The sequence below is a fragment of the Lepisma saccharinum genome, chromosome 4 (assembly GCF_977018435.1).
Source record: "Lepisma saccharinum chromosome 4, izLepSacc3.1, whole genome shotgun sequence".
Taxonomy (NCBI): Eukaryota; Metazoa; Arthropoda; class Insecta; order Zygentoma; family Lepismatidae; genus Lepisma; species Lepisma saccharinum.
In genome coordinates, this window is record NC_139232.1 from 78,108,379 (window position 1) to 78,129,354 (window position 20,976).

The following is a 20,976-nucleotide window of genomic DNA, read 5'->3' on the forward strand; positions in this document are numbered from 1 at the left end:
GGAACTTCAGTTCATTATTCCTCTCTTCCTTCTGATCCCCTCTACCCTTTCCCATCAATTGTTCCAAGATGGAGTGAATGTTGCTGTTAACATTTCTAAGTACAGTGGAAGTCCGATTTTACATTTGCCATATTCTACATTCTGGTCACAATATGGTCTGGTGATGAGAGTTTGAATTGTGTTTTTCTATCCCTACCTTCACTTTTTTTTTTCATTATTTACTTCCATTTCTCTCATGGAAGTTCCCCACATAAAACTAAATTGGTCCAGTTAAAAAAAAAAATCTTGTTCCACTTGTAACTATGAGAAAAATATATGCAACTGGCTTTTATAAGGTTCTTTATTTTAAAATATATATATTTCATGATACAAGTTGAGTAATACTATTATTTTGCACAAGCATTATCAACTTTTTACATGAATAAAATCCATTACAAAAAAATCATAAATTTCTTGGAGAACATTTGTAACTCTTACTATAACTGTGTTGATCAAAACCTGTATACAATTATTTAATAGCTGGATCAGAACTTACCTGGACATGAAGACAACCAAAATCAACATTGCTTTAACTTTCATGATGTGCATGGCAATAATCTAATTACCTCTTCAGGAACTGAATAATTTCATTTTGAATTTGTTTACTAAATGTCAAAATTTTCCCCACTCAAACACCTATTTTTTATGGTGCATACAATGCTTCATGTATCAGCATGGTTTGGAGTTACTGTATTCGTATTTTTGTTATTTCGAATTCCTTTTCTGCCACTTTTGGTTATCATAATGATGATGGTGGGTGCTAATTAGATGAAATTGATGAAGGGGCAATCACAAATAACACCCATGATCAGGCTGGGACTCAAACCTAGGATCCTCGGTGGCAAGATGGAAAGTCAACTACTTAATGCATTCTGCCACTGAATCTAATAGTTTGAAGTTACATTGTGAAAGATGTTGCCACACTGTACACAAAAGCCTTTCACTTCTATCACATTCACATTGTCTCCTGTATTTTTATAGGATATAGTCAGTGTGATATATATTACAGTGTAACGTTCTCAAATGAGTTTAGAAGGTAGAGAGCTGTTCAATATTTGAAAACTAGTGAAAAATATGGACTTGACCAAGACTCAAATTCAGGTATCTACCTTGTCAGTACAATAGCACAGCATGGTATATTAGAGGCTTGGGTTAGCTTTGGTTAGGCCTGTATACGTATTTCACTAGGCTTCTGATAAAATACAAAGGTGAGATTTTGCTAGTAAAAAAACAACAAATTTTGGATAACACACTGAAAATTTAAGAGTAAATAAAGGTAATGGTGTATGTTTTCGTTGCAAAATTTTAAAGAATATATTATGACAACCATAATAATATTTTACTATCTTCAATAAGAATTTATAATCAAGTGGATATTCATCATAGTTTTAATGTAAAAATATCCGGTGTTAAATTGTATTCATTACAAAGGAAAATACTCAACCATCCTGAGTAGAAACCCAAGAAGCAGCACACACAAGATAGCACACTCCCAGTTGAAAAAAAGATGTGTGTTCCTTTGAAAAACCTAAACACAAACATGTGTATGTGACGTTCTGTTATGTATGCATGTTTGTGGACATTTTCCCAAGCTCGAATTTTACGTCCCTTTTCTGCCATTTTTGGCTGATTGCGAAGATGATGATGACAGATGATATGATGAAAGGATACTTACAAAAACACCCATGGGCAGGATGGGATTTGAACCAGCAAACCTTTCTGCCACTCTGTGCAGATTTTTCTACCAGGAGTGTGCTTTCATACCTATTCATAACAAATATTTTGCTGATACAAAATATTATCCTCAATCAATTTGCAACTTGCATACAGAAGGGGATGAAATATTGGCAAAACTGAGGATATGAAATTTATTTAAAATATGTTCAAAATTCCTATTTCCTAAAAATAATATTTGAAAATAACAATTATTGTAATCTTAGTGGTCAAGTTCATGAGCAATTCTCTTCTCTTCAACGTAAGTCCTTGCCTACCACTCCTCCAGATATATTAAGAAGATATTGCTTAGAAATTAGATGTGAATTTATTAAAAATTCTAAATTTCCAGATAGTGTATTTTAAGCATGGGCAGGTAGTATTAAACAAAAGCTCTAGTCAAGTTAATGATCTCAGTAAGTACAGATCCTTCGCTTGCAGAATAGTTCAGTTACAGGGCATCCCACTGGTTGGATTACCAATGATGCTTTTTAAACTCTTACCTAACTTTATGAATACGCGAGTGTGCTTTCCAGTGACAGTGCTGGTAGAACTGTTTATGACACACTGCACATGCATAAGGTTTTTCGCCTGTATGATGATGTATTGATAAGTTGGATCTACTGGAGAAGCTTTTTTCACAAGTGGAACAAGAATATGGTTTCTCTCCAGTGTGTGTCCGTTCATGCATTTTTAGAGTATCACGTCGTCGAAAAGTTAAACTACAATGTGGACACACAAAAGGTTTCTCCTCACTGTGCAGCCTAGCATGCTTTGCAAGAGTGGATTTACTGCTGAAAATTTTATTACATATTGGACACGCATGGCTTTTAACATTAGAAGAATGTGTTTCAAAGTGTATGCTAAGAGAAGACTTGTAGGGGAATCTCCTGTTGCATACAGAACATTCGTATGGCTTGTCTTGTGTGTGAGAGCGCATATGAGTTGTCAAATTACTCTTCTGGGTGAATGCTTTGGAACATATGGAACACTCAAAAGGCTTCTCTCCTGTGTGAGACCTCACATGGCATTTAAGTACAGCAGGTGCACAGAACTTTTTCCCACAAACAGAACATTTGTGTTTCTTCTCCGCAAAGTGTAAGTTTAGATGACTTCGAAAATTGGATTTCTTCAGAAATGTTTTCTTGCACACTGAACATTCATATGTTGCATCTTTCATGTGCATGCTTTTGTGTATCTTCATTTCCATCAGGTTGGGTAGTGTCTCTGAACACACAGAACATTCATAAGGTCTATGCACGTTCTGGTGGATTTTCACAGAACTCCGATTAGAAAAAGCTCTATTGCACACATTACACTTGAAAGGCTTTTCTCTGGTATGGTATCTGTAGTGTGATGTCAGTTCCGGCTTGGAGATAAATCCTTTTCCACAATCGAGGCATTTATAAGGCTTTTCTCCAGAATGCCGCCTCAGATGATGTATTAAACTGTTTGAATGCATAAACTTCCTAGAGCAAATATTGCATGCATACGGAGTCTCTCCAGTGTGTGTTCTGAAGTGAATTTTAAGATCCAGTAGAGTAACAAATTGCTTTCCACATTCTGAACATGTGTAATGTTTCTTTCCCCTATGCCGTTGGAGGTGAACTTTCAGAGTGGAACTAAAAGTGAATTTCTTACAACACACTGAACACTCAAAAGGTTTTTCACCTGTATGTATGTGGGAATGCTTCCTGAGATCACCCTTTTCTATAAAACCTTTGTGGCAGAAAGAACAGAAATGATGTTTTTCCCCGCTATGTCTTTGCATGTGGATATTCAGTGGTCCATTATTAGAGAAAGCTTTCTTACATACAGGACATTCAACATTTTTGGAATAATGACTTGGCATATGACTTTTAATCCAGCTCTTGTGGCAAAATCGTTTGCTGCATATGGAACATTTGTAAGATTTATCACATGTATGAGGACTTTGGTGATACCGAAATTCTCTGTTGCCAGGGAAAACTGTCTTGCAAACAGTACAGCCCTTTTGCTTTTTCTGCACAGACAATTCTGAATCATCCATCTTCAAAAGATTTTTCCCTTTCACACCCAGAACAGAAATTACTGACTTCAGTTATCTGCATTTCACCATTTACTTGAAGTTCCAAAGATTGTGATTCTAGCCTCTCTCTGGCAGGCGTATTATCATATAAGGAATTTTGTTTCTGCATATGAAGAATTATCTTCTGTCTTCTGCTGTCATTACAGGTGCCAACAGGAACTGCTCTTTCAAGAGACTGTTGCCTCATTGAAAATAACCTTAAAAATAAAAACGTATTTCAACTAATGTGAAATTGGAAATTTATACAATGTAAATAACATATTCATGCCCAAATTAAGTTTGTACACATAAAATAAATATAACAACATCAATATATATATACCATGCGTCCATTTCGATCTTCAGCCGAGAGATCGGGAGAAGCGTGGCGGGCGGCGCTGACGGAGATGCCGACATTTGCAGCCTGTAATGCCCGCTTATTTTTATGGACATATGCAGACATTTATATAAATGTTGCAAAATGAGCACTAACCTGTGTTATAAGAGTACGGTTTTAATTTTAGTAGCTTAGTGGCTGTATGTGCTGATGATTTTGACACGCCTACCTCTTGTGAAACACGGCGTAGAGGTTTGTTTGGATAACGTTCTAACGCTGCACCAATTTCATCGAGTTTTGCTTCGGTTAGAATCCGTTGTTTTTGCTTAGGTGTTTTAAAATTTAACGATCCAGTTTCTCGTAATTTAAGGACAAGATGTCTAACCGTATCTCTGTGTGGAGTTGAAACGCCTGGGAATTTCTGTACAAATTGCCTATACACGTCTCGACACAAGTCTGTTTTCACGTACGTGTCATACATAAAAAGTCTTTGTTCTAACGTGAACCTTGCGGCTGGCATTCCAATCATCTCACTGACAACACACATACACACTGCAATAACACAAACAAGTAACTGCAAGTAACCAAGAATAACACTCTTGCGCACAGTACGAAATTAACACGCTCTTGGTTTACATCTGCTCGCCACTATATTCACAACTCTGTCTTCATCTAGTCGCGAAGGAACAAAAAAACTCTAGCTCGGATATTTCGGATTGCAAGGAAGCTCACGAAAACCATTCACTTTTAACGGTTTCATCTGCAGCGTAATCTTGATACAGTGTTGCACATTCGAAAGCTCCAAACGATTCCCATGGCCACAAAACTCTTTCAAGGATATAAACTTAAGCAGTACGTTACTGGTCAAAACTATGATTAAAATGCTTTATTATCTGTGGCTCTTAACATCGTTTCTATAGCGTATTTATTTGTGTATATAAAGCAGAACTTGGATGAATTACAGAAGAACTTTTGCGTGTTATAACACAGGCTAGTGCTCGTTTTGCAATATTTATATAAATGTCTGCGTATGTCCATAAAAATAAGCGGGCATTACAGGCCGCAAATGTCGGCATCTCCGTCAGCGCCGCCCGCCACGCTTCTCCCGATCTCTTGGCTGAAGATCGAAATGGATGCACGGTATATATATATATATATACAGGGTGTCATTTTAATGGCGCCCACGGACCACGGAAACGTATAGAGGACATCAAAACAAACAACTTTTCTCAGTAACATTTTTCTCGTTGGTGCGTCGTTTTGGTGCTACAGTCGTTCAAAAAAGCCTGTTTTGCCGCCTGAATGCTGGCAACCACACACAACATTTGATTGCATTTGTGACGTCATATCCCGTCGTGAAGCGATGCGTTCCAGGGTTGCCAGGAACACACATAATCTGTGAAAAATGACATAGCTACAATCAGCCACATTATGTACCGTAAAAAAACCCACGAGAAAACACATTCTTTAACCCAACAGGAAGTAAACAAACGATATGAAAAATGGTAGAAAGAAAATAGAATTCAAGTGGAATTGCTCATATCGAATTTTGTCTCAGTTTACATATCAAATATTTGCAAATCTAGTTACCAAGTTGGCATCTACAATTTAGTCTATCCACTTCGTCCTTCTGATACTAGTTGTCTGTGACACACTGAACAGATGACAAAATAGAAATGAAAGAACTCAAAATTCCAAAGGTAAGCAACAGATAATATAATGTATATTCAAAGCATTATGAGGCAAGTGTCAAAAATGATTGAAAATACAGGGATATAAGTAGTAGTAATACAAGTTCTAAGACGACTATGTGTTTATCTATGCACCGGATACACATGTAATAGTTTGCAACTGTGAACTGGGTAGTATATTCGGTACTGATTCATCATTAGATTGTTACTGTGGTTGTACTTGTTTTAGCCGTAATGTAACAACGTGAACCTCGGATACTTCCGTTATCAGCACAAAAGTACCGCATGGCATCTGATACAAACCTGTACATATTAACCTTGCAACAAGATTTGCAAATATTTGACATGTAGTTGGGCGTAAACAGCCACGTGTAAGCTGTAAGTCCAATAAAATTTATTGTTGTTGATATTTTAGATGTAGGCTGAGACAAAATCCGACATTGACATTTCATTTTGAATACATGTTTTACCATTTCTTATATCGATGGTTCACTTCCCCCTTCCTCTGAGATGACTGCTGATCTTCTGGCTGGTAGGTTATGATGTTCGGTCTTCTGGACGCGTTTCTCGCTTCGTTTTACAGCTAATAATGTGGTTGGTAGTTTGTTATTTTTCACAAAATTTGTGTTCCTTGCAACTCTGCCATGCGCTATTTCGCCGCAGGATATGACGTCACAGGTACGATGAAATGTTGGGTTGGGTTGCCAGCATCCAGGCGGCAAAACGGTCTTTTTTGAACGGCTGTAGCGTCGAATCGACGCACTAACGAGAAAAATGTTACTGGGAAAAGTTGTTTGTTTTGATGTCCTCTATACGAATCTGTGGTCCGTGGGCGCCATTAAAATGACACCCTGTATATATATATATATTTATTTATTTATTTATTTATTTATTTCACCTATAACAGAGCTTTCGCTCCAATTACAATAGGCTTACATATATATATATATATATATTTTAAACAATTAAAAAATTATAATTCCAACAATACAAAAACAATAGAAGAAAAAGGAGAGCAAAACTACAATAATCGTTTCATAAAGAACACCAGCACAAGTATTCTAGAGAACATAAATCCAAAAATGATATTCACTGAGGTAGAACAAGGTACATATCTATATACAGACTGAGGCATTTATAACTATACACATGTAAATACTCATATATAAACAAATATACACACATACAGGCAAATTGTATTTACAAACATACCCATATACACAGAAAACATCTATAATTATTTATTATTTATTCATGATATTCTTCGAAGGACGGACAGGAATTGCATGAATGGCATAGCGAAATCCAAGTCTCCACCGTTTCTGACTATTTCATTATGTTTAATACATAGTCTTAGAATGGGGGAATTCTGGTGTTCTGTTGAGTTGGATTTACTGTAATAAAAAGGCCGCCTGAACCGCAACATGTCCTTCTTAGCATTAAATTTTAATGTTTGGAGGAGACTTGGACTGTCAACCAGCCCGTTCACTAACTTATATAAAAATAATTGATGTGATACTACTCTCCTTTCGTACAGAGGTGTAACGTTGAATTCTCTGAGTAGTTGTTTATATGATACCTGATCCTGAAAAGATGGTCTTTTGTGTTTTTTGTAATATAAGTAACGAACAAATTTCTTCTGAATTATTTCTATCTTTTTGCTATTACATTGAGTGTAAGGTGACCAGACTACACTTGCATATTCTAATTTGGTTCGAACAAGGCAATTAAACAGGCTTGTCAGAGCTCTTTCATTATGCATGTCTTGTGAACTTCTAATTAGAAACCCTAACGTTCTGTAAGCATCATTACAAATCTGATCAATGTGTGTTCCAAAAGATAATTTATTATTTAATGTAACTCCTAAGTCATTTATCTGATTTACTCTTTGTAATGCATGATTATTCATTGTATACTGATAAATATTGGGTTTGATTTGCCTGGAAAAAGTTATTGCAAAACATTTTGTGACATTAAAGTTTAATTTATTTTCAATGCTCCATCTTTGTGCATTTTCCAAGTCTTTTTGCAACTTATGTGCATCATTTGAATCTTTCATTACTTTATACAATTTTAAGTCATCAGCAAAAAGTAAGCATTTTGAGTATTTAAAAATTGTGGGTAGATCATTTATGTATAATAGAAAGAATAATGGTCCAAGATTGGAGCCTTGTGGTACACCGGAACAGACTTTGTAAGTGTATGACTTAGCTTGATTGTATGTCACAAATTGCATTCGATTGCATAGGTAAGAGGATATTAACGTAAGAAAGTTATGAGAGAGACCAAACTTAGACAATTTACTTAATAATACATCGTGATCAAGAGTATCAAAGGCTTTGGCGAAGTCCATATATATTGCATCAACAGAATTCCTATCATCGAGGGAATCGGATATACTCTGTGTGAAATTGACCAAATTAGTTGAAGTAGACTTTCCAGGACAAAAACCATGTTGATCTATTGATATATAAGGTTTAATATGGTTGTATATCCTGTCATATAATATATATTCAAATATTTTTGAAGGAGCTGAGATTAGTGAAATGGGTCGGTAATTTGTAATTTCGCATGGGTCTCCCTTTTTTAAAACAGGACAAATTTTACTGATTTTCCAAAGATCAGGAAAAATTTGAGTTTTTAAAATAATATTGTAAATATAACACAAAGGGGTACATAATAATTCGGCACAACCTTTGAATATGTATGTTGGCAATTGGTCGGGACCACTTGATTTGGTTGATTTCAGTTTTTTTATGGCTTCATTGCATTCTGCGTTGGTGATAGAATCTACCACCAACGACTGAGATACTATCATGTCAGAGGATTCAATGATGTTATATGTTGAAGGATTTGAAGCATACACTGTTTGAAAATATTCAGCAAAACCATTAGTAATTAATACGTTCGTTTCCAATCTATTACCCTTATACATCATATAACCTAGTTTCCTATTTGTTTTTTTCTTGTTTCTTATAAAATTCCAAAATGGTTTAATGTTGCTTATTAAATTGTTCTCTATTTCTGATACATATGTTTAATATGCTATATTTATCATTCTTTTTAGTTTTCTACGTAATTCAACAAATTTAGTTTGATAATAGTCTGAATATTTCATCTTTCTTCTGTATGTTTCTTTTTCTTTTAAGTTTCTTATTATATCAGATGTAAACCAACATGGATAAGAACGTTTTTTACATATTGATATTTTCGGCACATATATGTCTATCACACCATTAATTACCTTGTAAAAATAGTCTAAGGCTTCATTGGGATTCTTGTAAGTAGCTAAATTGTCCCATTTTTCATTTTCCAAGTGTTTGTACATATTGTAGAAGTCTGCCCTTGCATAATTGTATACAGTAACTGGATTTGATTTAACACTAGTAACCTTTTTGTTTAAAAAGACCTGAATATGTAGTGACGGGTGGTGGTGGTCTTCCTCAAGCAACGGGTGTAAATTTCTAATAAGAGTCATGCTATCACTTATATTTGTCAATAATAAATCAAGGGTTTTCCCATTTTTATTTTTTACATGATTGACAGATTTAAGATTTCCCATTGATAAAAAATTAGCAAGAGAGATACTAATAGGTCCACCTTCCAATAAATTATATTGATCATCTATTATTGTGTTAATATTAAAATCACCAACAATAATTACTTTAAATCTATGCCGGTTAGCAATCTCCTCAACAAATTCAAAAAAATCCGGATACTTCTTAATTGGTGATTTTGGTGGAAAATATACTGATAAAAAAAAGTAACTTGTATATTCAAATATAAATTTGATACATACTGTTTCTAAATATTCTATAGTGATTTTAAATTCCTCAACAGAATATTTGTTTGCTACAGCAACCAAGACACCTCCCCCTCCCTTATGGACCCGATCTTGACGATAAACATTGTACCGGTTATCTATGAACTCGCCATCATATACACCTACATTTAACCAAGTTTCTGTTAGTATGATTACATCATAATTTTCGAGGGATATACTAGAGTATAGTTTGTGTAATTTTGTATTTAACCCTCTAACATTCTGGTAGTAGACAGATAGTTCATTACATTTTTCCGAAGCCATTTATTGTTTCAAGTTATCTAAGTCATCAGTTGTTCTTACTACATATACATCCCTGTCACCCTCTCTCTTTCTCAATCTTATATTTCCAGAATTATCAACCCATACGTAGGCATAATTTCTTTCCCGTTTAATTGCCCTGACTTCACTATATAATTTCCTTCTAAGGGGGGTGAGACTTTGGTTAATGTATACCATATCATTGTTAGTGTAACCCAAATGAAGACAATTTAGATTTCTTTTTACTTTTCTTCTTTCCATAAATTTATCCTTATCTACTCGCCTAACAAACTTAACAATGATGGCAGCAGATTTTTGTTGAGGAGGCTTCTTTAATCTATGACAGGTGTCTATCATTTGATTATCTACTTCAATATCTAACACTCGCCCTACATTTTTTACAACTTCAAACAAATTTTCATTCTGATTAACAGGAACACCACATATTTCCAATGTGTTTCTTCTCCCATATTGCTCTAATTCGTCTAATTGCAATTGTGACTCATTTAATTTATTTTTTATAACAATATTCTCTTCTTTTAACTGTTCTATTTGAAGCAGACACGTTGCGATGGTTTCAGATTGTTTTTTAACCAACTCCACATTTTCATCAAGTTTTTCATGTGCGAGATCAAGCGACTTTCCTAATTCGCGTTCGGTGGTTTCTTGTTGTTTCCTCAGATTTTCCACTTCCCTTTTCAAACTATGTATATATTGTAAGGGCATATTATTGTGCATGTTTTTTTAAAAAAAATTAGGTCATAAGAGCATCTTTTATTTCGCAACTTTGGAGAATTTTTAGGTCTTAAAAATCCTAGATCTAATGATCATATTACTTGCTTTAGAGCTAGGATTCTTATGACCTAAAAATTCTCCAAAGTTGCGAAATAAAAGATGCTCTTATGACCTAAATTTTTTAAAAAAAAAACATGCACAATAATATGCCCTTACAACTGAACTGTTCCAAACATCAATATTTAACATATGCTGAGATGTGTAGGAGGATCCAAAAGAAACCTGAATTTTGTAATAAAAAATTGTGTATTTATTTTTAGGAGTTTCAAATTTAATCTTCTTCAAGGTACTGTCCATTTAATGCCATGCACCAGTCTAAACATGTTTTACTCTTTTCGAAGCAGTCCTGAAACTCTTGCAAAGTGATGCCTTTTAATGCCTCCATTGTCTTTTTCTTCACTTCTTCCAAGTCTGCAAAACGTTTTCCTTTCAGGACTTTTTTCATTTGGGGGAATAAAAAAAAAAGTCTCACAGCGAAATCGAGTGAATATGGCTGGTGGATAAGCTGAGTCATGCTGTTTTTGGTTAAAAATTGTGTCACACTCAAGGCTTTGGGAGATGGCACTCCCCACTTTGCCACAACTCAGGGCATTTTCAATTCATCGCATCAAGCATATGTTTCAGAAATTGTAAGCAAACTGCTTGGTTAACAGTTTGACCATAAGGAACGAATTCTGAATGACAATGCCGTTTACATCAGAAAAGGAATCCGCATCGCCTTCACATGTCGCCCTAAGCGAGGTTGATCTGCAAGTCACAATTCACCAGATTTGAGCCACGAAAACCACTCGTAAACTTGTATCTTCCCCTGAGCAGCTTCCTTGTAAGGTGTTTCAAGCATTACAACTGTTTCCCCAGCTGTATTCTCCATCTAAAAAACAGAATTTCACAGCCACATGTTGTTCAAACTTTTCAGCAATCACAAAAATCAACGAACAAGCGAGAGGTGCTCAACCCTAGAACACTAGTGTGTTCCCATATTACAGTGTAACTAGCGTTACGTAAATTTTACATACATGAAGCAATCTATTTTCAACACAACCTCTACATCACGAAAACAAAATGACGATTTTTTTAAACATTATTTTCTTTATTTTCCTAGTATTGGGGTTTTATTCTTCAATTTAAAATATATAAACATTATTTTATTAAACATAGAATATTTTAAAAGAATGTCTTGATTGTCAAGCCTGTATGTGCATTAAGAATGAAGGCAAAAAGTTCAAACAATCAAAAACAATAATAATATTCATAACACTGTAAATAAGGAACGAATGTAATTTTAAAATCTTTCAAGACAATAATGCATGCTTCTAAACTTTTTTTAAAAATTCTAACTATCCAAGTCGAATTTACGAATGTCCAAATTACGTAAAAGATTTTCTTCCTTTACTAGAGCACAACATAACAAACAAAATCAAGATGATCAGCACTTGCACCCTCCTTACCACAGTGTTCCCTTACGTCTGAGACTACTCGAGGCGCTGCTAGGTGGAGGGGAGTAGGTGAGAGGTAGGGAAGGGACTTAAGTGTACACTAGTGTTCTACGGTTAACAAAAAAATTTACTACATGGCATTATGACTTCACTCGACGACGCCAGTCCACACAGTGATGCAGAAGGTTTCCTGCAAAAGGCATTTGGCGGCGGTCTCTTTTGGGTCCCCCATATATTTCACATACTATTCTTAGTTTACTTTGTGATCCCCGAGTTACAATGTACAATGAATACTTTCTGTACATTTTCAAACAAAATTGATTGCCTATTGTCAGCCAGCAAAGCCTTGCACTGAGAAAAACTTCTTTCTACTTTGGCTGACAAAAGAAAAGCATAATTTCAGTAAAAACTCTGCTCAAGTTCTGTAGTAGAGTGTCAAAATTTTTCTCCCAAACTTTTTTGTAATAGAGCACAATGTATGCAACCATTTGCTTTATTTTTCTTTCAAAACTTTCCTCATTCATAGACACACGTCCAAGGGCGCCCACAGGTGGGTGGTTCTACAGAGATTTCTGGAAAAAATTAATGTAATTCTAATGGTGAAATTGTAGTGATATTTTATAACAAAAGTATTGTTTTCTGTGATTTATAGGCCGTAAGTTACAGCAACCAGGGGCACCGAAACTGGGGGGGGGGGATATTCCCCCCCTCATAAGGGGCCCAATCAACACGATTTCATTTTGTAACAAAAAAATATTTGCCATGGAAATGTCAAATTATTTCAGGACACTGAGAAATTAAGCGGGATTATGCTCTGAAATGGACGTTTTACTCTATGGGTCACTCCATATCAAATCAATGCAAAAATAAAGATTTGGCACCCATCATCTCAGATTTTGATGAAACTTGGTATGCATCCTTCACCTATGGTTGAAAGAAGCCCCCTCCCCCCAAAAAACCTTCTCGCTCTAAATTTTGCAGCACTTTGAAATGTCATTAAATCTGTGTTGTGTGTCACTCTTGAGACTCTTGGCACAAGATACCCTTGCTTACATTTTATCTTCTTTCTCCTCAACCAATGATCAAATCTCTTTGAAATTTCTCTGATGATATTTCATTGCTTACTTAGTAGAAAAATATATCAACGGAGAACTAGCAAGACATCTACAGCGAATACAAAATGCATGTGTACGTTTTATTTATAACATCAAACATTTTGACCACCTTACCCCGGCTTTCAAAGACCTAGGCTGGTTCGACCTTTCAACATGCCGTCGCTTCCACGCTCTTACAGCGCTCTACAAAATAGTGCATTCAAGAGAACCCCATTACCTATTTTCACGATTTCAACCCTTAAGTGCAGCACACACCTTTGCTACCCGTTCACGAAACAACTCCCTGCTCACCATCCCCTCCCACAAGACAGCGTTTTACGGAAATTCCTTCACGGTCACTGCCACCAGAACATGGAACGACCTCCCCAATGACATAAAAAACTCTTCTTCTCTCGGCAATTTCAAATCAAAATTAAGAAAGCATCTTCTGGAGGCAACTTACCAGTACTGAAAACAAGGAAAGAAACTAGAATGAAACCTTTCTTGATCTAAATTTGTAGGACAAACACCGACCGACTTTTCTGTATTTTAAGTATTTTTGTTATGTGTGTGTTCATGCTGTACGTGATTTTTTTACGTTTCTTACAGCATATATGTGTATTTTTGTGTTTTGTCTTTTTGCGTTTTTTTCTTTTTTCTTCTTTATTTTTTGTGTTTTTTTCTCTTTTTGTGTTTTTTTATTTTCTTTGGTATTTTGATCTTTTATATTTCGCAAACTGTTAAGATATTTCAACTAAATTTGTAAAATGTGAAGTAGAGATGGTTAAGTGTAAGAAAAGGCTTGTGCCTTAACTTCGCCATCCAAAAGAAGAAGTAAATAAATAAATAAATAAATAAATAAACATTGATTTCTTCAAAATTGAATATCAGTCAGTTTTGGTCTTAAATTTCAACCATTTGCATTAGAGATGGTGAAAAAAGAACAGAACACAAAATGTGGCTAGAAATCAGGAGCGTATATATTCTACGCTAGCTAGGCTATCTGCGAAGCCTGAAGTCTAGAGAATAAAATTCAGGACAAAAATCGATCAGAAATTGTAAATTTTATTTTTCATATCAGTGAGATGATGCTGATTCTGGAGTTGGGAACCTGATTTCTTATGAGTTGGTAACCTGGTTTCCTATGAGTTGGCAACCTGATTTCTTATGGGTTGGCAACCTGATTTCCTATGAGTTGGCAACCTGATTTCTTATGAGTTGGTAACCTGATTTCCTATGAGTTGGCAACCTGATTTCTTATGGGTTGGCAACCTGATTTCCTATGAGTTGGCAACCTGATTTCTTATGAGTTGGTAACCTGATTTCCTATGAGTTGGCAACCTGATTTCCTATGAGTTGGCAACCTGATTTCTTATGGGTTAGCAACCTGATTTCCTATGAGTTGGCAACCTGATTTCTTATGGGTTGGCAACCTGATTTCCTATGAGTTGGCAACCTGATTTCTTATGGGTTGGCAACCTGATTTCCTATGAGTTGGCAACCTGATTTCTTATGGGTTGGCAACCTGATTTCTTATGAGTTGGCAACCTGATTTCTTATGAGTTGGTAAATGTATTTCTATTCATAGCCTAGGACCACGTGACATAGTGAGATAGCCCAGATCTTGGACTCAGTATACACCACTGCTAGAAATGTACTGAAAACTATAGTTTTTACCCCAGATTTCTATCATTTTTCTTAGCTGAGTTATCATAATTATCGCAACTATCTGCAAAGGCAAAATATTCCACAAGTCATGAAACAAAAATTGCCACCATTTTCATACGGAGTCAAGTTTTAGGAAAATAATGTCTGTTTTGAACTACCCTTGCATAGGGGTTACAACAAACAAAAAAATTAAAATTTTTAAAAATGGTCTACCGACCAGTATTGGACCATTTGGTATGGATTGACCCTGACATTATACACGATGTCCAAAAAATGTAAAATTTTTGTTACGAGTAGTAAAAAAACAAAACATAAATGTTATTCTTTGTAGAGAAAGAGCATGCCTTTGCAATGATTTACAACATCAAGAACTTTTGGTTCCAGGCCCACATGCTGAAAATGCAGGGTTTAGTAACCTAGTTTTTCCACCACAAAAATTAGGCTTCAAACCCATTATTAGTCTTTAGGAGGCTTGTATAAAACATCTTGAGTGCTGAGGTATTATTTATGAAGTAGTCATTATTTCATTGAGCTTTATGGAAAATTTCAAAGAGATTTATCATTGGTTGAGGAGAAATAAGATAAATAGTAAGAAAGGATATCTTGTGGCGAGAGTCTCAAGAGTGACACACAACACAGATTGAATGACATTTCAAAGTGCTGTAAAATTTAGAGTGAAAAAGATTTGGGGGAGGGGGGTTCTTTCAACCATAGGGGAAGGATGCACACCAAGTTTCATCAAAATCTGAGATGGTGGGTGACATGACCTCATTGAAATGACATGGAATGAACCCTATCTCAGTATCTCTTTATCCAAATACACAGTAAATTAAGGAAAATGCATGGTATATTATGAAATGATTATGTGAATGGGGATACTGTAGTCCTCGTGTTCTTGATTGAGTCAATCCATCAAAAAATAAGGCAGGTGTCTTTGTTTCCTAGATGAATGTGAGCTACTTTTATTGTTGGCATCTGTTGTATCGGTTTCTTCAGCCTATGAACTTCTGAGGTGCCAAAATTTGGAATGCTTTGGCTATCACTTGCATTCGAAATAGACAAAAGAAAGGAATGAGAAAACAAATTGATCGTCTTTGTTCAGTATATAGCAGTGAATTGTGGTGGGTGGATGTTCTTGAGCTCAGGGATGAGAAAGGAGAACTGAGAAAATAAAAAAGAAGGAAGAAATCCAAAAAAATGTAAGTAGTGACTTCTTCTTTATAGCTAATCAGTGGTGATTTATTCATTCTAGTTTTTGGACTTTTAACCACTGTTATTTTTTAAAAGAGATTTACCTACCTTTCGGAGGCTGAATCTGCCTCCATCTTCAGGGTAGCGTGTAGTCTGTTAGATCATATAAATGGTTGCCTTGGAGGATTATTCTTGGTGGCCTGAGCTCCACCATATCTGTCGGTCACAAGGACCTCTATATACTAGTGATGGGTCATTCCGGAACGAATCGTTCCAAAGGAACGAAACCAGCAAGTGAACGAATCGTTCAGGTTCCGGTTGTGCGCAGAGCTACTGTGCCTGCGCCATTGTCAACACATGCGAGAAACTTCTACAAGCAGCGCCTTTTCTTGTCCTATTGTTCCCTTACTTTCCCGTTATCTGCCTCAGCATTGAGAAGGTACTCCGAGGAGAGGGAAGAGGGTGGGGGAGAAGGAGGAGGAAAGTTGTATTTTGCCCATTCCGAGTAGTCTGGGCTAAACAGCAGGGACAATGTGAATTCTGCAAAATTCTGCCCTGGCTCAGAGAAAAATTTCCCTCCCGTGTAGCAAAAAAATTCCCTTTCGACTTGAAAATTCCTGGCCTTCCACAACCCAAGAAATACAACAATAAAATAGAAAATAAATTATCCTTACTTTCAGGATTTATCCAGAATTTCTAATCTAGGAGGGTATAAATGATGTAAAGGCAAATTTAGCACCAAATCAGACTGATTGATTGATTTAATTTATTTTACATCGCTTTTTGTGCGACTTTTGGCTAATTTGCGAAGATGGAGATGAGTGATGATTGGACACTCACAAACATCCATGGATTCGAACCCGGGACACCCTAGTGTCGTAGCGCAATGTGCTAACCCCTCTGCCATGGGGGGTCGGCTACCAAATTAGATGATTGTGAATAAATTTAAAGGGGGGTCTGTTGCAAAAAAAATATAGCAGTGTTATTTAGAGGTGGATAAATTACTGAATATGTAGTTAATTTATTTTCTTCACGTTGGACAAAATCTGCTTATTTGAGTCGTCATTGTTAATTAATATTTTTACTTGAATGTTGTTACACTTTTTAACTCAATCACGATCAACTGAGTTCGAACTGAAAGAAAATACATTTCAGGTGTTTATACGTCACCAAAGGAAAAAGGTAAGTATTATTTAATGCAAGACGTCTAATTCCACCGTTTCTTGCACATTTTAGATGTTTCGCCCTTTTCCCTTCCTTCGCTCCAAAATTTCCCGTTTCTGGGAAAGTTTCCTGCTGGGGCCATCACGGTTAAACTCCTCTCCCCACGTAGCTGACGTCTCCCCGCTATTGAGGTGAGAAAGAACCAACCAAGAAGCCAAAGATAATAGAGGGTGTTACTACAGTTCTTAAATCGCTCCAAGCTCCCCAATAGGGTGACTGTAAATTTGAAGGACTAGTCAGTGAGCCTTGATATGAGTTTTTGGAATTGGAACGAGAATTTGGAGTCTGAACAAATCGTTCCGAGGTTTCATTCCGACCAAACAGCCTGGAGAGAGGCGAGGGTGTGGGTGTGTTTAAAATGCACCTACGGTTCGTAAAATCAAATGTTGGCTGAAATCTGAATCTGAATCATAAGAACATCAAATTCTAAAAAGAAAGGGACTATGTATTTGAAGTTAATAAAAATACATCTACATTGAGAGAAGAGCACAGTAATCATTTGGCATACATGACAATTTAATTTATTAATTACATTCGACGGTTACATTTTTCATTATTCTCCCCCTTTCCCTCTCATTACACAATCTTTATCAAGAATAGATACAAGGTAAAAATAAAATATCAATTGTGAACCATTCTTGTTGTCGACATTTATATTTTTAAAAACCTGGTATTTTGTTATATTTACGTCGACGAATCAATTACACGCAATCAGCCTCATGGAGAGATTTTGTTTTTGCACATGATATACTCGTATTCTCCTTAGCTTTATTTCCATCACTTTTAGTGTGATTACTATTTGTTATAGCTAATATCAATAATAAATGGGAATAATATGCATGATGATAATTTTCTCCTTTCAAAGTAAAGTATAATTCACATTGTTAGCAGTGCAGCCGTGAAGTGTAAAACCTGCAAAACAACATTGAATGGGCCCACCCTTTAGATGCGTGTAATTAACACACACACATATTACCAGGTCGTCGTCAGCACAAAACTCCATCCTACATTATTTTCAATTTCTCCCCCACCTTCTCTCCTGGCAAGGAGGAACAAAACATAGCCTCCTTCCGAGAGGAAATGATTCCAGGAATCATGATTCCGAAAAGGAACGAGTGAACGAAATAATAGTAGAACTGGAAGGAGATGGCCAGAGTCGGACCGGATCGACTTCCAGTGGAACAAAGGAATGAGTTGGAGGAATTGATTCCTTTAGGTGAGCAGAACGAAAGGAATTGAATCCACTTCATCAGTTGACCACGTCAAGGCTTCATGTGGCACCGTTATGCATGTTGATATAAAGCAGGGTTGGTGTGCAATGTATATGAATTGTCTATAGAGACTATGTGTGAGATCTTATGTGTGTGGAGGGATAGTGTCCGAATTGTGTACCCTGGTCCTGTTGTTGTTTATGATTTTTGTAGTTTGTATTTTTGTACAATTTGTTCACTATTTTTGTGTTTATGTTGTGTTCTGTGGGTAAATGTCTGACATGTGGATGCGTTGGTGTAGTGTTGCCATCTATTATTTTTTTAAGAAGTTTTTGACTATAGATCGACCACAAGGAAAAAAAACCTTAGGACGAAAAGTCCCCGCACAGCTTTCCCTTCTTCCCTCCACCTCGGGCCATAAGGAAGCATGGTCCACTCTCCCCCTCATCTACTCGTGGGGGTACGGTGCACAGGAGTCGCGGGTCTGCACAGGTTGTTTTGCTCGTGGTTCCACTATAATGGTGTCCATATTGGTCTGATCTCTAGGCTGGGTTGGCTGATCGGTTCTGTTGTTGTCATATGCGATGCTTCCTTGAATTTTCTGCTGTAGCCATTTTCTTCCCTGTTTATTATCGGTGTTTTATCCCATTGTATTCTGTGGCTCTTTTCCCAGGCACGGTCCGCAGTAAACTCTGGAAAAACCATGGTTGTAAATGTAAACCCCCTGTTAAAATGACCCTTGATTGGCATTTTTGAGAATAAAAAGTTTTAAATATACGGAATATCTTATTGTGTATACCGTCACCTGGAAAGCAGCTGTGTTCACAATTCCAGCCCCTCTCAATCAAAAGCTATCTACATGTAAAGTATTATGTTACATATTTATATAATCACAATATAGTGATTTTTCCGAGCTCATGAAGTTCAATGTACCTTGATATGATTTTTTTGTTTAATTAAATTAATTAAAATTAATTACAATTTTTCAAAGATTAATCCATAGTTTTAGGTCTCTGATATTGATTTAAAAAACAAAATGTGTTTGCCCTCCACCCGCAAATTGCAAAGATATCAGTCTTTATGCTTCCCCCCCACCCCCAACGCCAATATCTGAAGGAATCTGTGCCTATGACAGCAACTATTATTATTATTTGATGTAGGGTTATATTCAAGTATACAGTCTATTTTACACTGATTATTTAACTATAAAAAACAGCTTTTGTCCTACATGAATTAACATGTTAAGTATACAGTTATGTAAATCCGTGGCACAACCACAGGGGGGGGGGCATTGCCCCCCCCCCCAACCTTGGTTGGAAATGAGTTATAGGGGAGCAAACATTGACAGCCATGTGTACCTGCAGGGGGCAATTCCCATCCAGAACTTCAAATTTTATGCAAATAAAAATACTTTTCGTAACATTTTCTTGCTCGCTTCGCTCACAATACTTGCTTTTCTTAGTCTTAAGTTCAGAACCATAGCTAGGGGATGGCGGGCCATGGCCCTGCATGCCGAGCGATCTAAATGAAAAAAGTTGAAAATACATTGATTTGTGTTTTTTTAAGTCTACTTTATGCACAGCAAGGCTAATTGAGACTGAACCTACAGTTTAAAGAGGGTTCCGAACCACTATGTGCCTCCACTGGGTATAGAACCCAGGACCCCTTGATCACAAGGTGACAATGTTACCACTACACCATCGGGGAGGTACAAAAGTTGTAAATGATATAATCCCATGGCTTTCTGTGAAATTATTTGCACCCTATTAAATTAATAGTGATTTCAGCCTGCAAAAAAAAAATGGATCTAAAAGTTTTCTTGCTTGCTTCACTCGCAATTTATGTTTGTTCGCTGTAATGCATTGTAAATCACCAGACAGAGAAATAAGACTTGTCTTCATTGATTTTCTTTTAAATGCATGAACAATAGTTTTGAGGAAAGGGAGCGTGCACACTTGAGAGACAATTTATGTAATTCTTGCTCTTGGTTTATTGTGAGATGGATGAATTGGTTGTGTAATGTATTTAAATAATATATGCTGTATATAATATTTATTAAAGAAACTTTGAATACGTACACAATTTAGTGTCCACGTCAATCCACGTTTCATATATGTGAAACATATATTGTTAATGAAAGTTATGTTAATGCAAAAAAAGAACAGTGATCGGAACACTACATTTTAAAAGTAGCTTCGCTACAGCTACTCTTCCAAAATGTAGCTTCGCTATAGCTACAGCTACATTTACCAAAAAGTAGCTCGCTACGCTACTCCTGTTCGCTACTCGCTACTTCGCTACTTTTTGAGCTACTTCTGCATAAATGAAAATGAAAACAACAATATGGGTATTAAAAAAATCCCCTACTACTGGTAAACAGATTCTGTTATTTATTATCATGATTCCAGTCATTCGATAATTTTGATAGCAATGTTACTTCAGTTAC

General features: G+C 36.1%; 2 protein-coding genes across 2 annotated transcripts in view; both read right to left on the reverse strand.

The window, feature by feature from the left end:
* Window positions 1-344: 344 nt before the first annotated feature.
* Window positions 345-3,781, reverse strand: LOC145986615 (uncharacterized). Its single transcript, XM_083120835.1, has one exon. It carries the CDS (start codon window positions 3,779-3,781, stop codon window positions 2,252-2,254), a length of 1,530 nt encoding a protein of 509 aa, XP_082976961.1. The 3' UTR covers window positions 345-2,251.
* Window positions 3,774-20,976, reverse strand: part of LOC145986613 (uncharacterized) — a 76,462-nt gene continuing 59,259 nt past the window's right edge. The window contains exon 4 of the mRNA XM_083120833.1: window positions 3,774-4,017. Within this exon, the coding sequence (XP_082976959.1) occupies window positions 3,774-4,017 (244 nt within the window). The remainder of the gene's footprint in view (window positions 4,018-20,976) is intronic.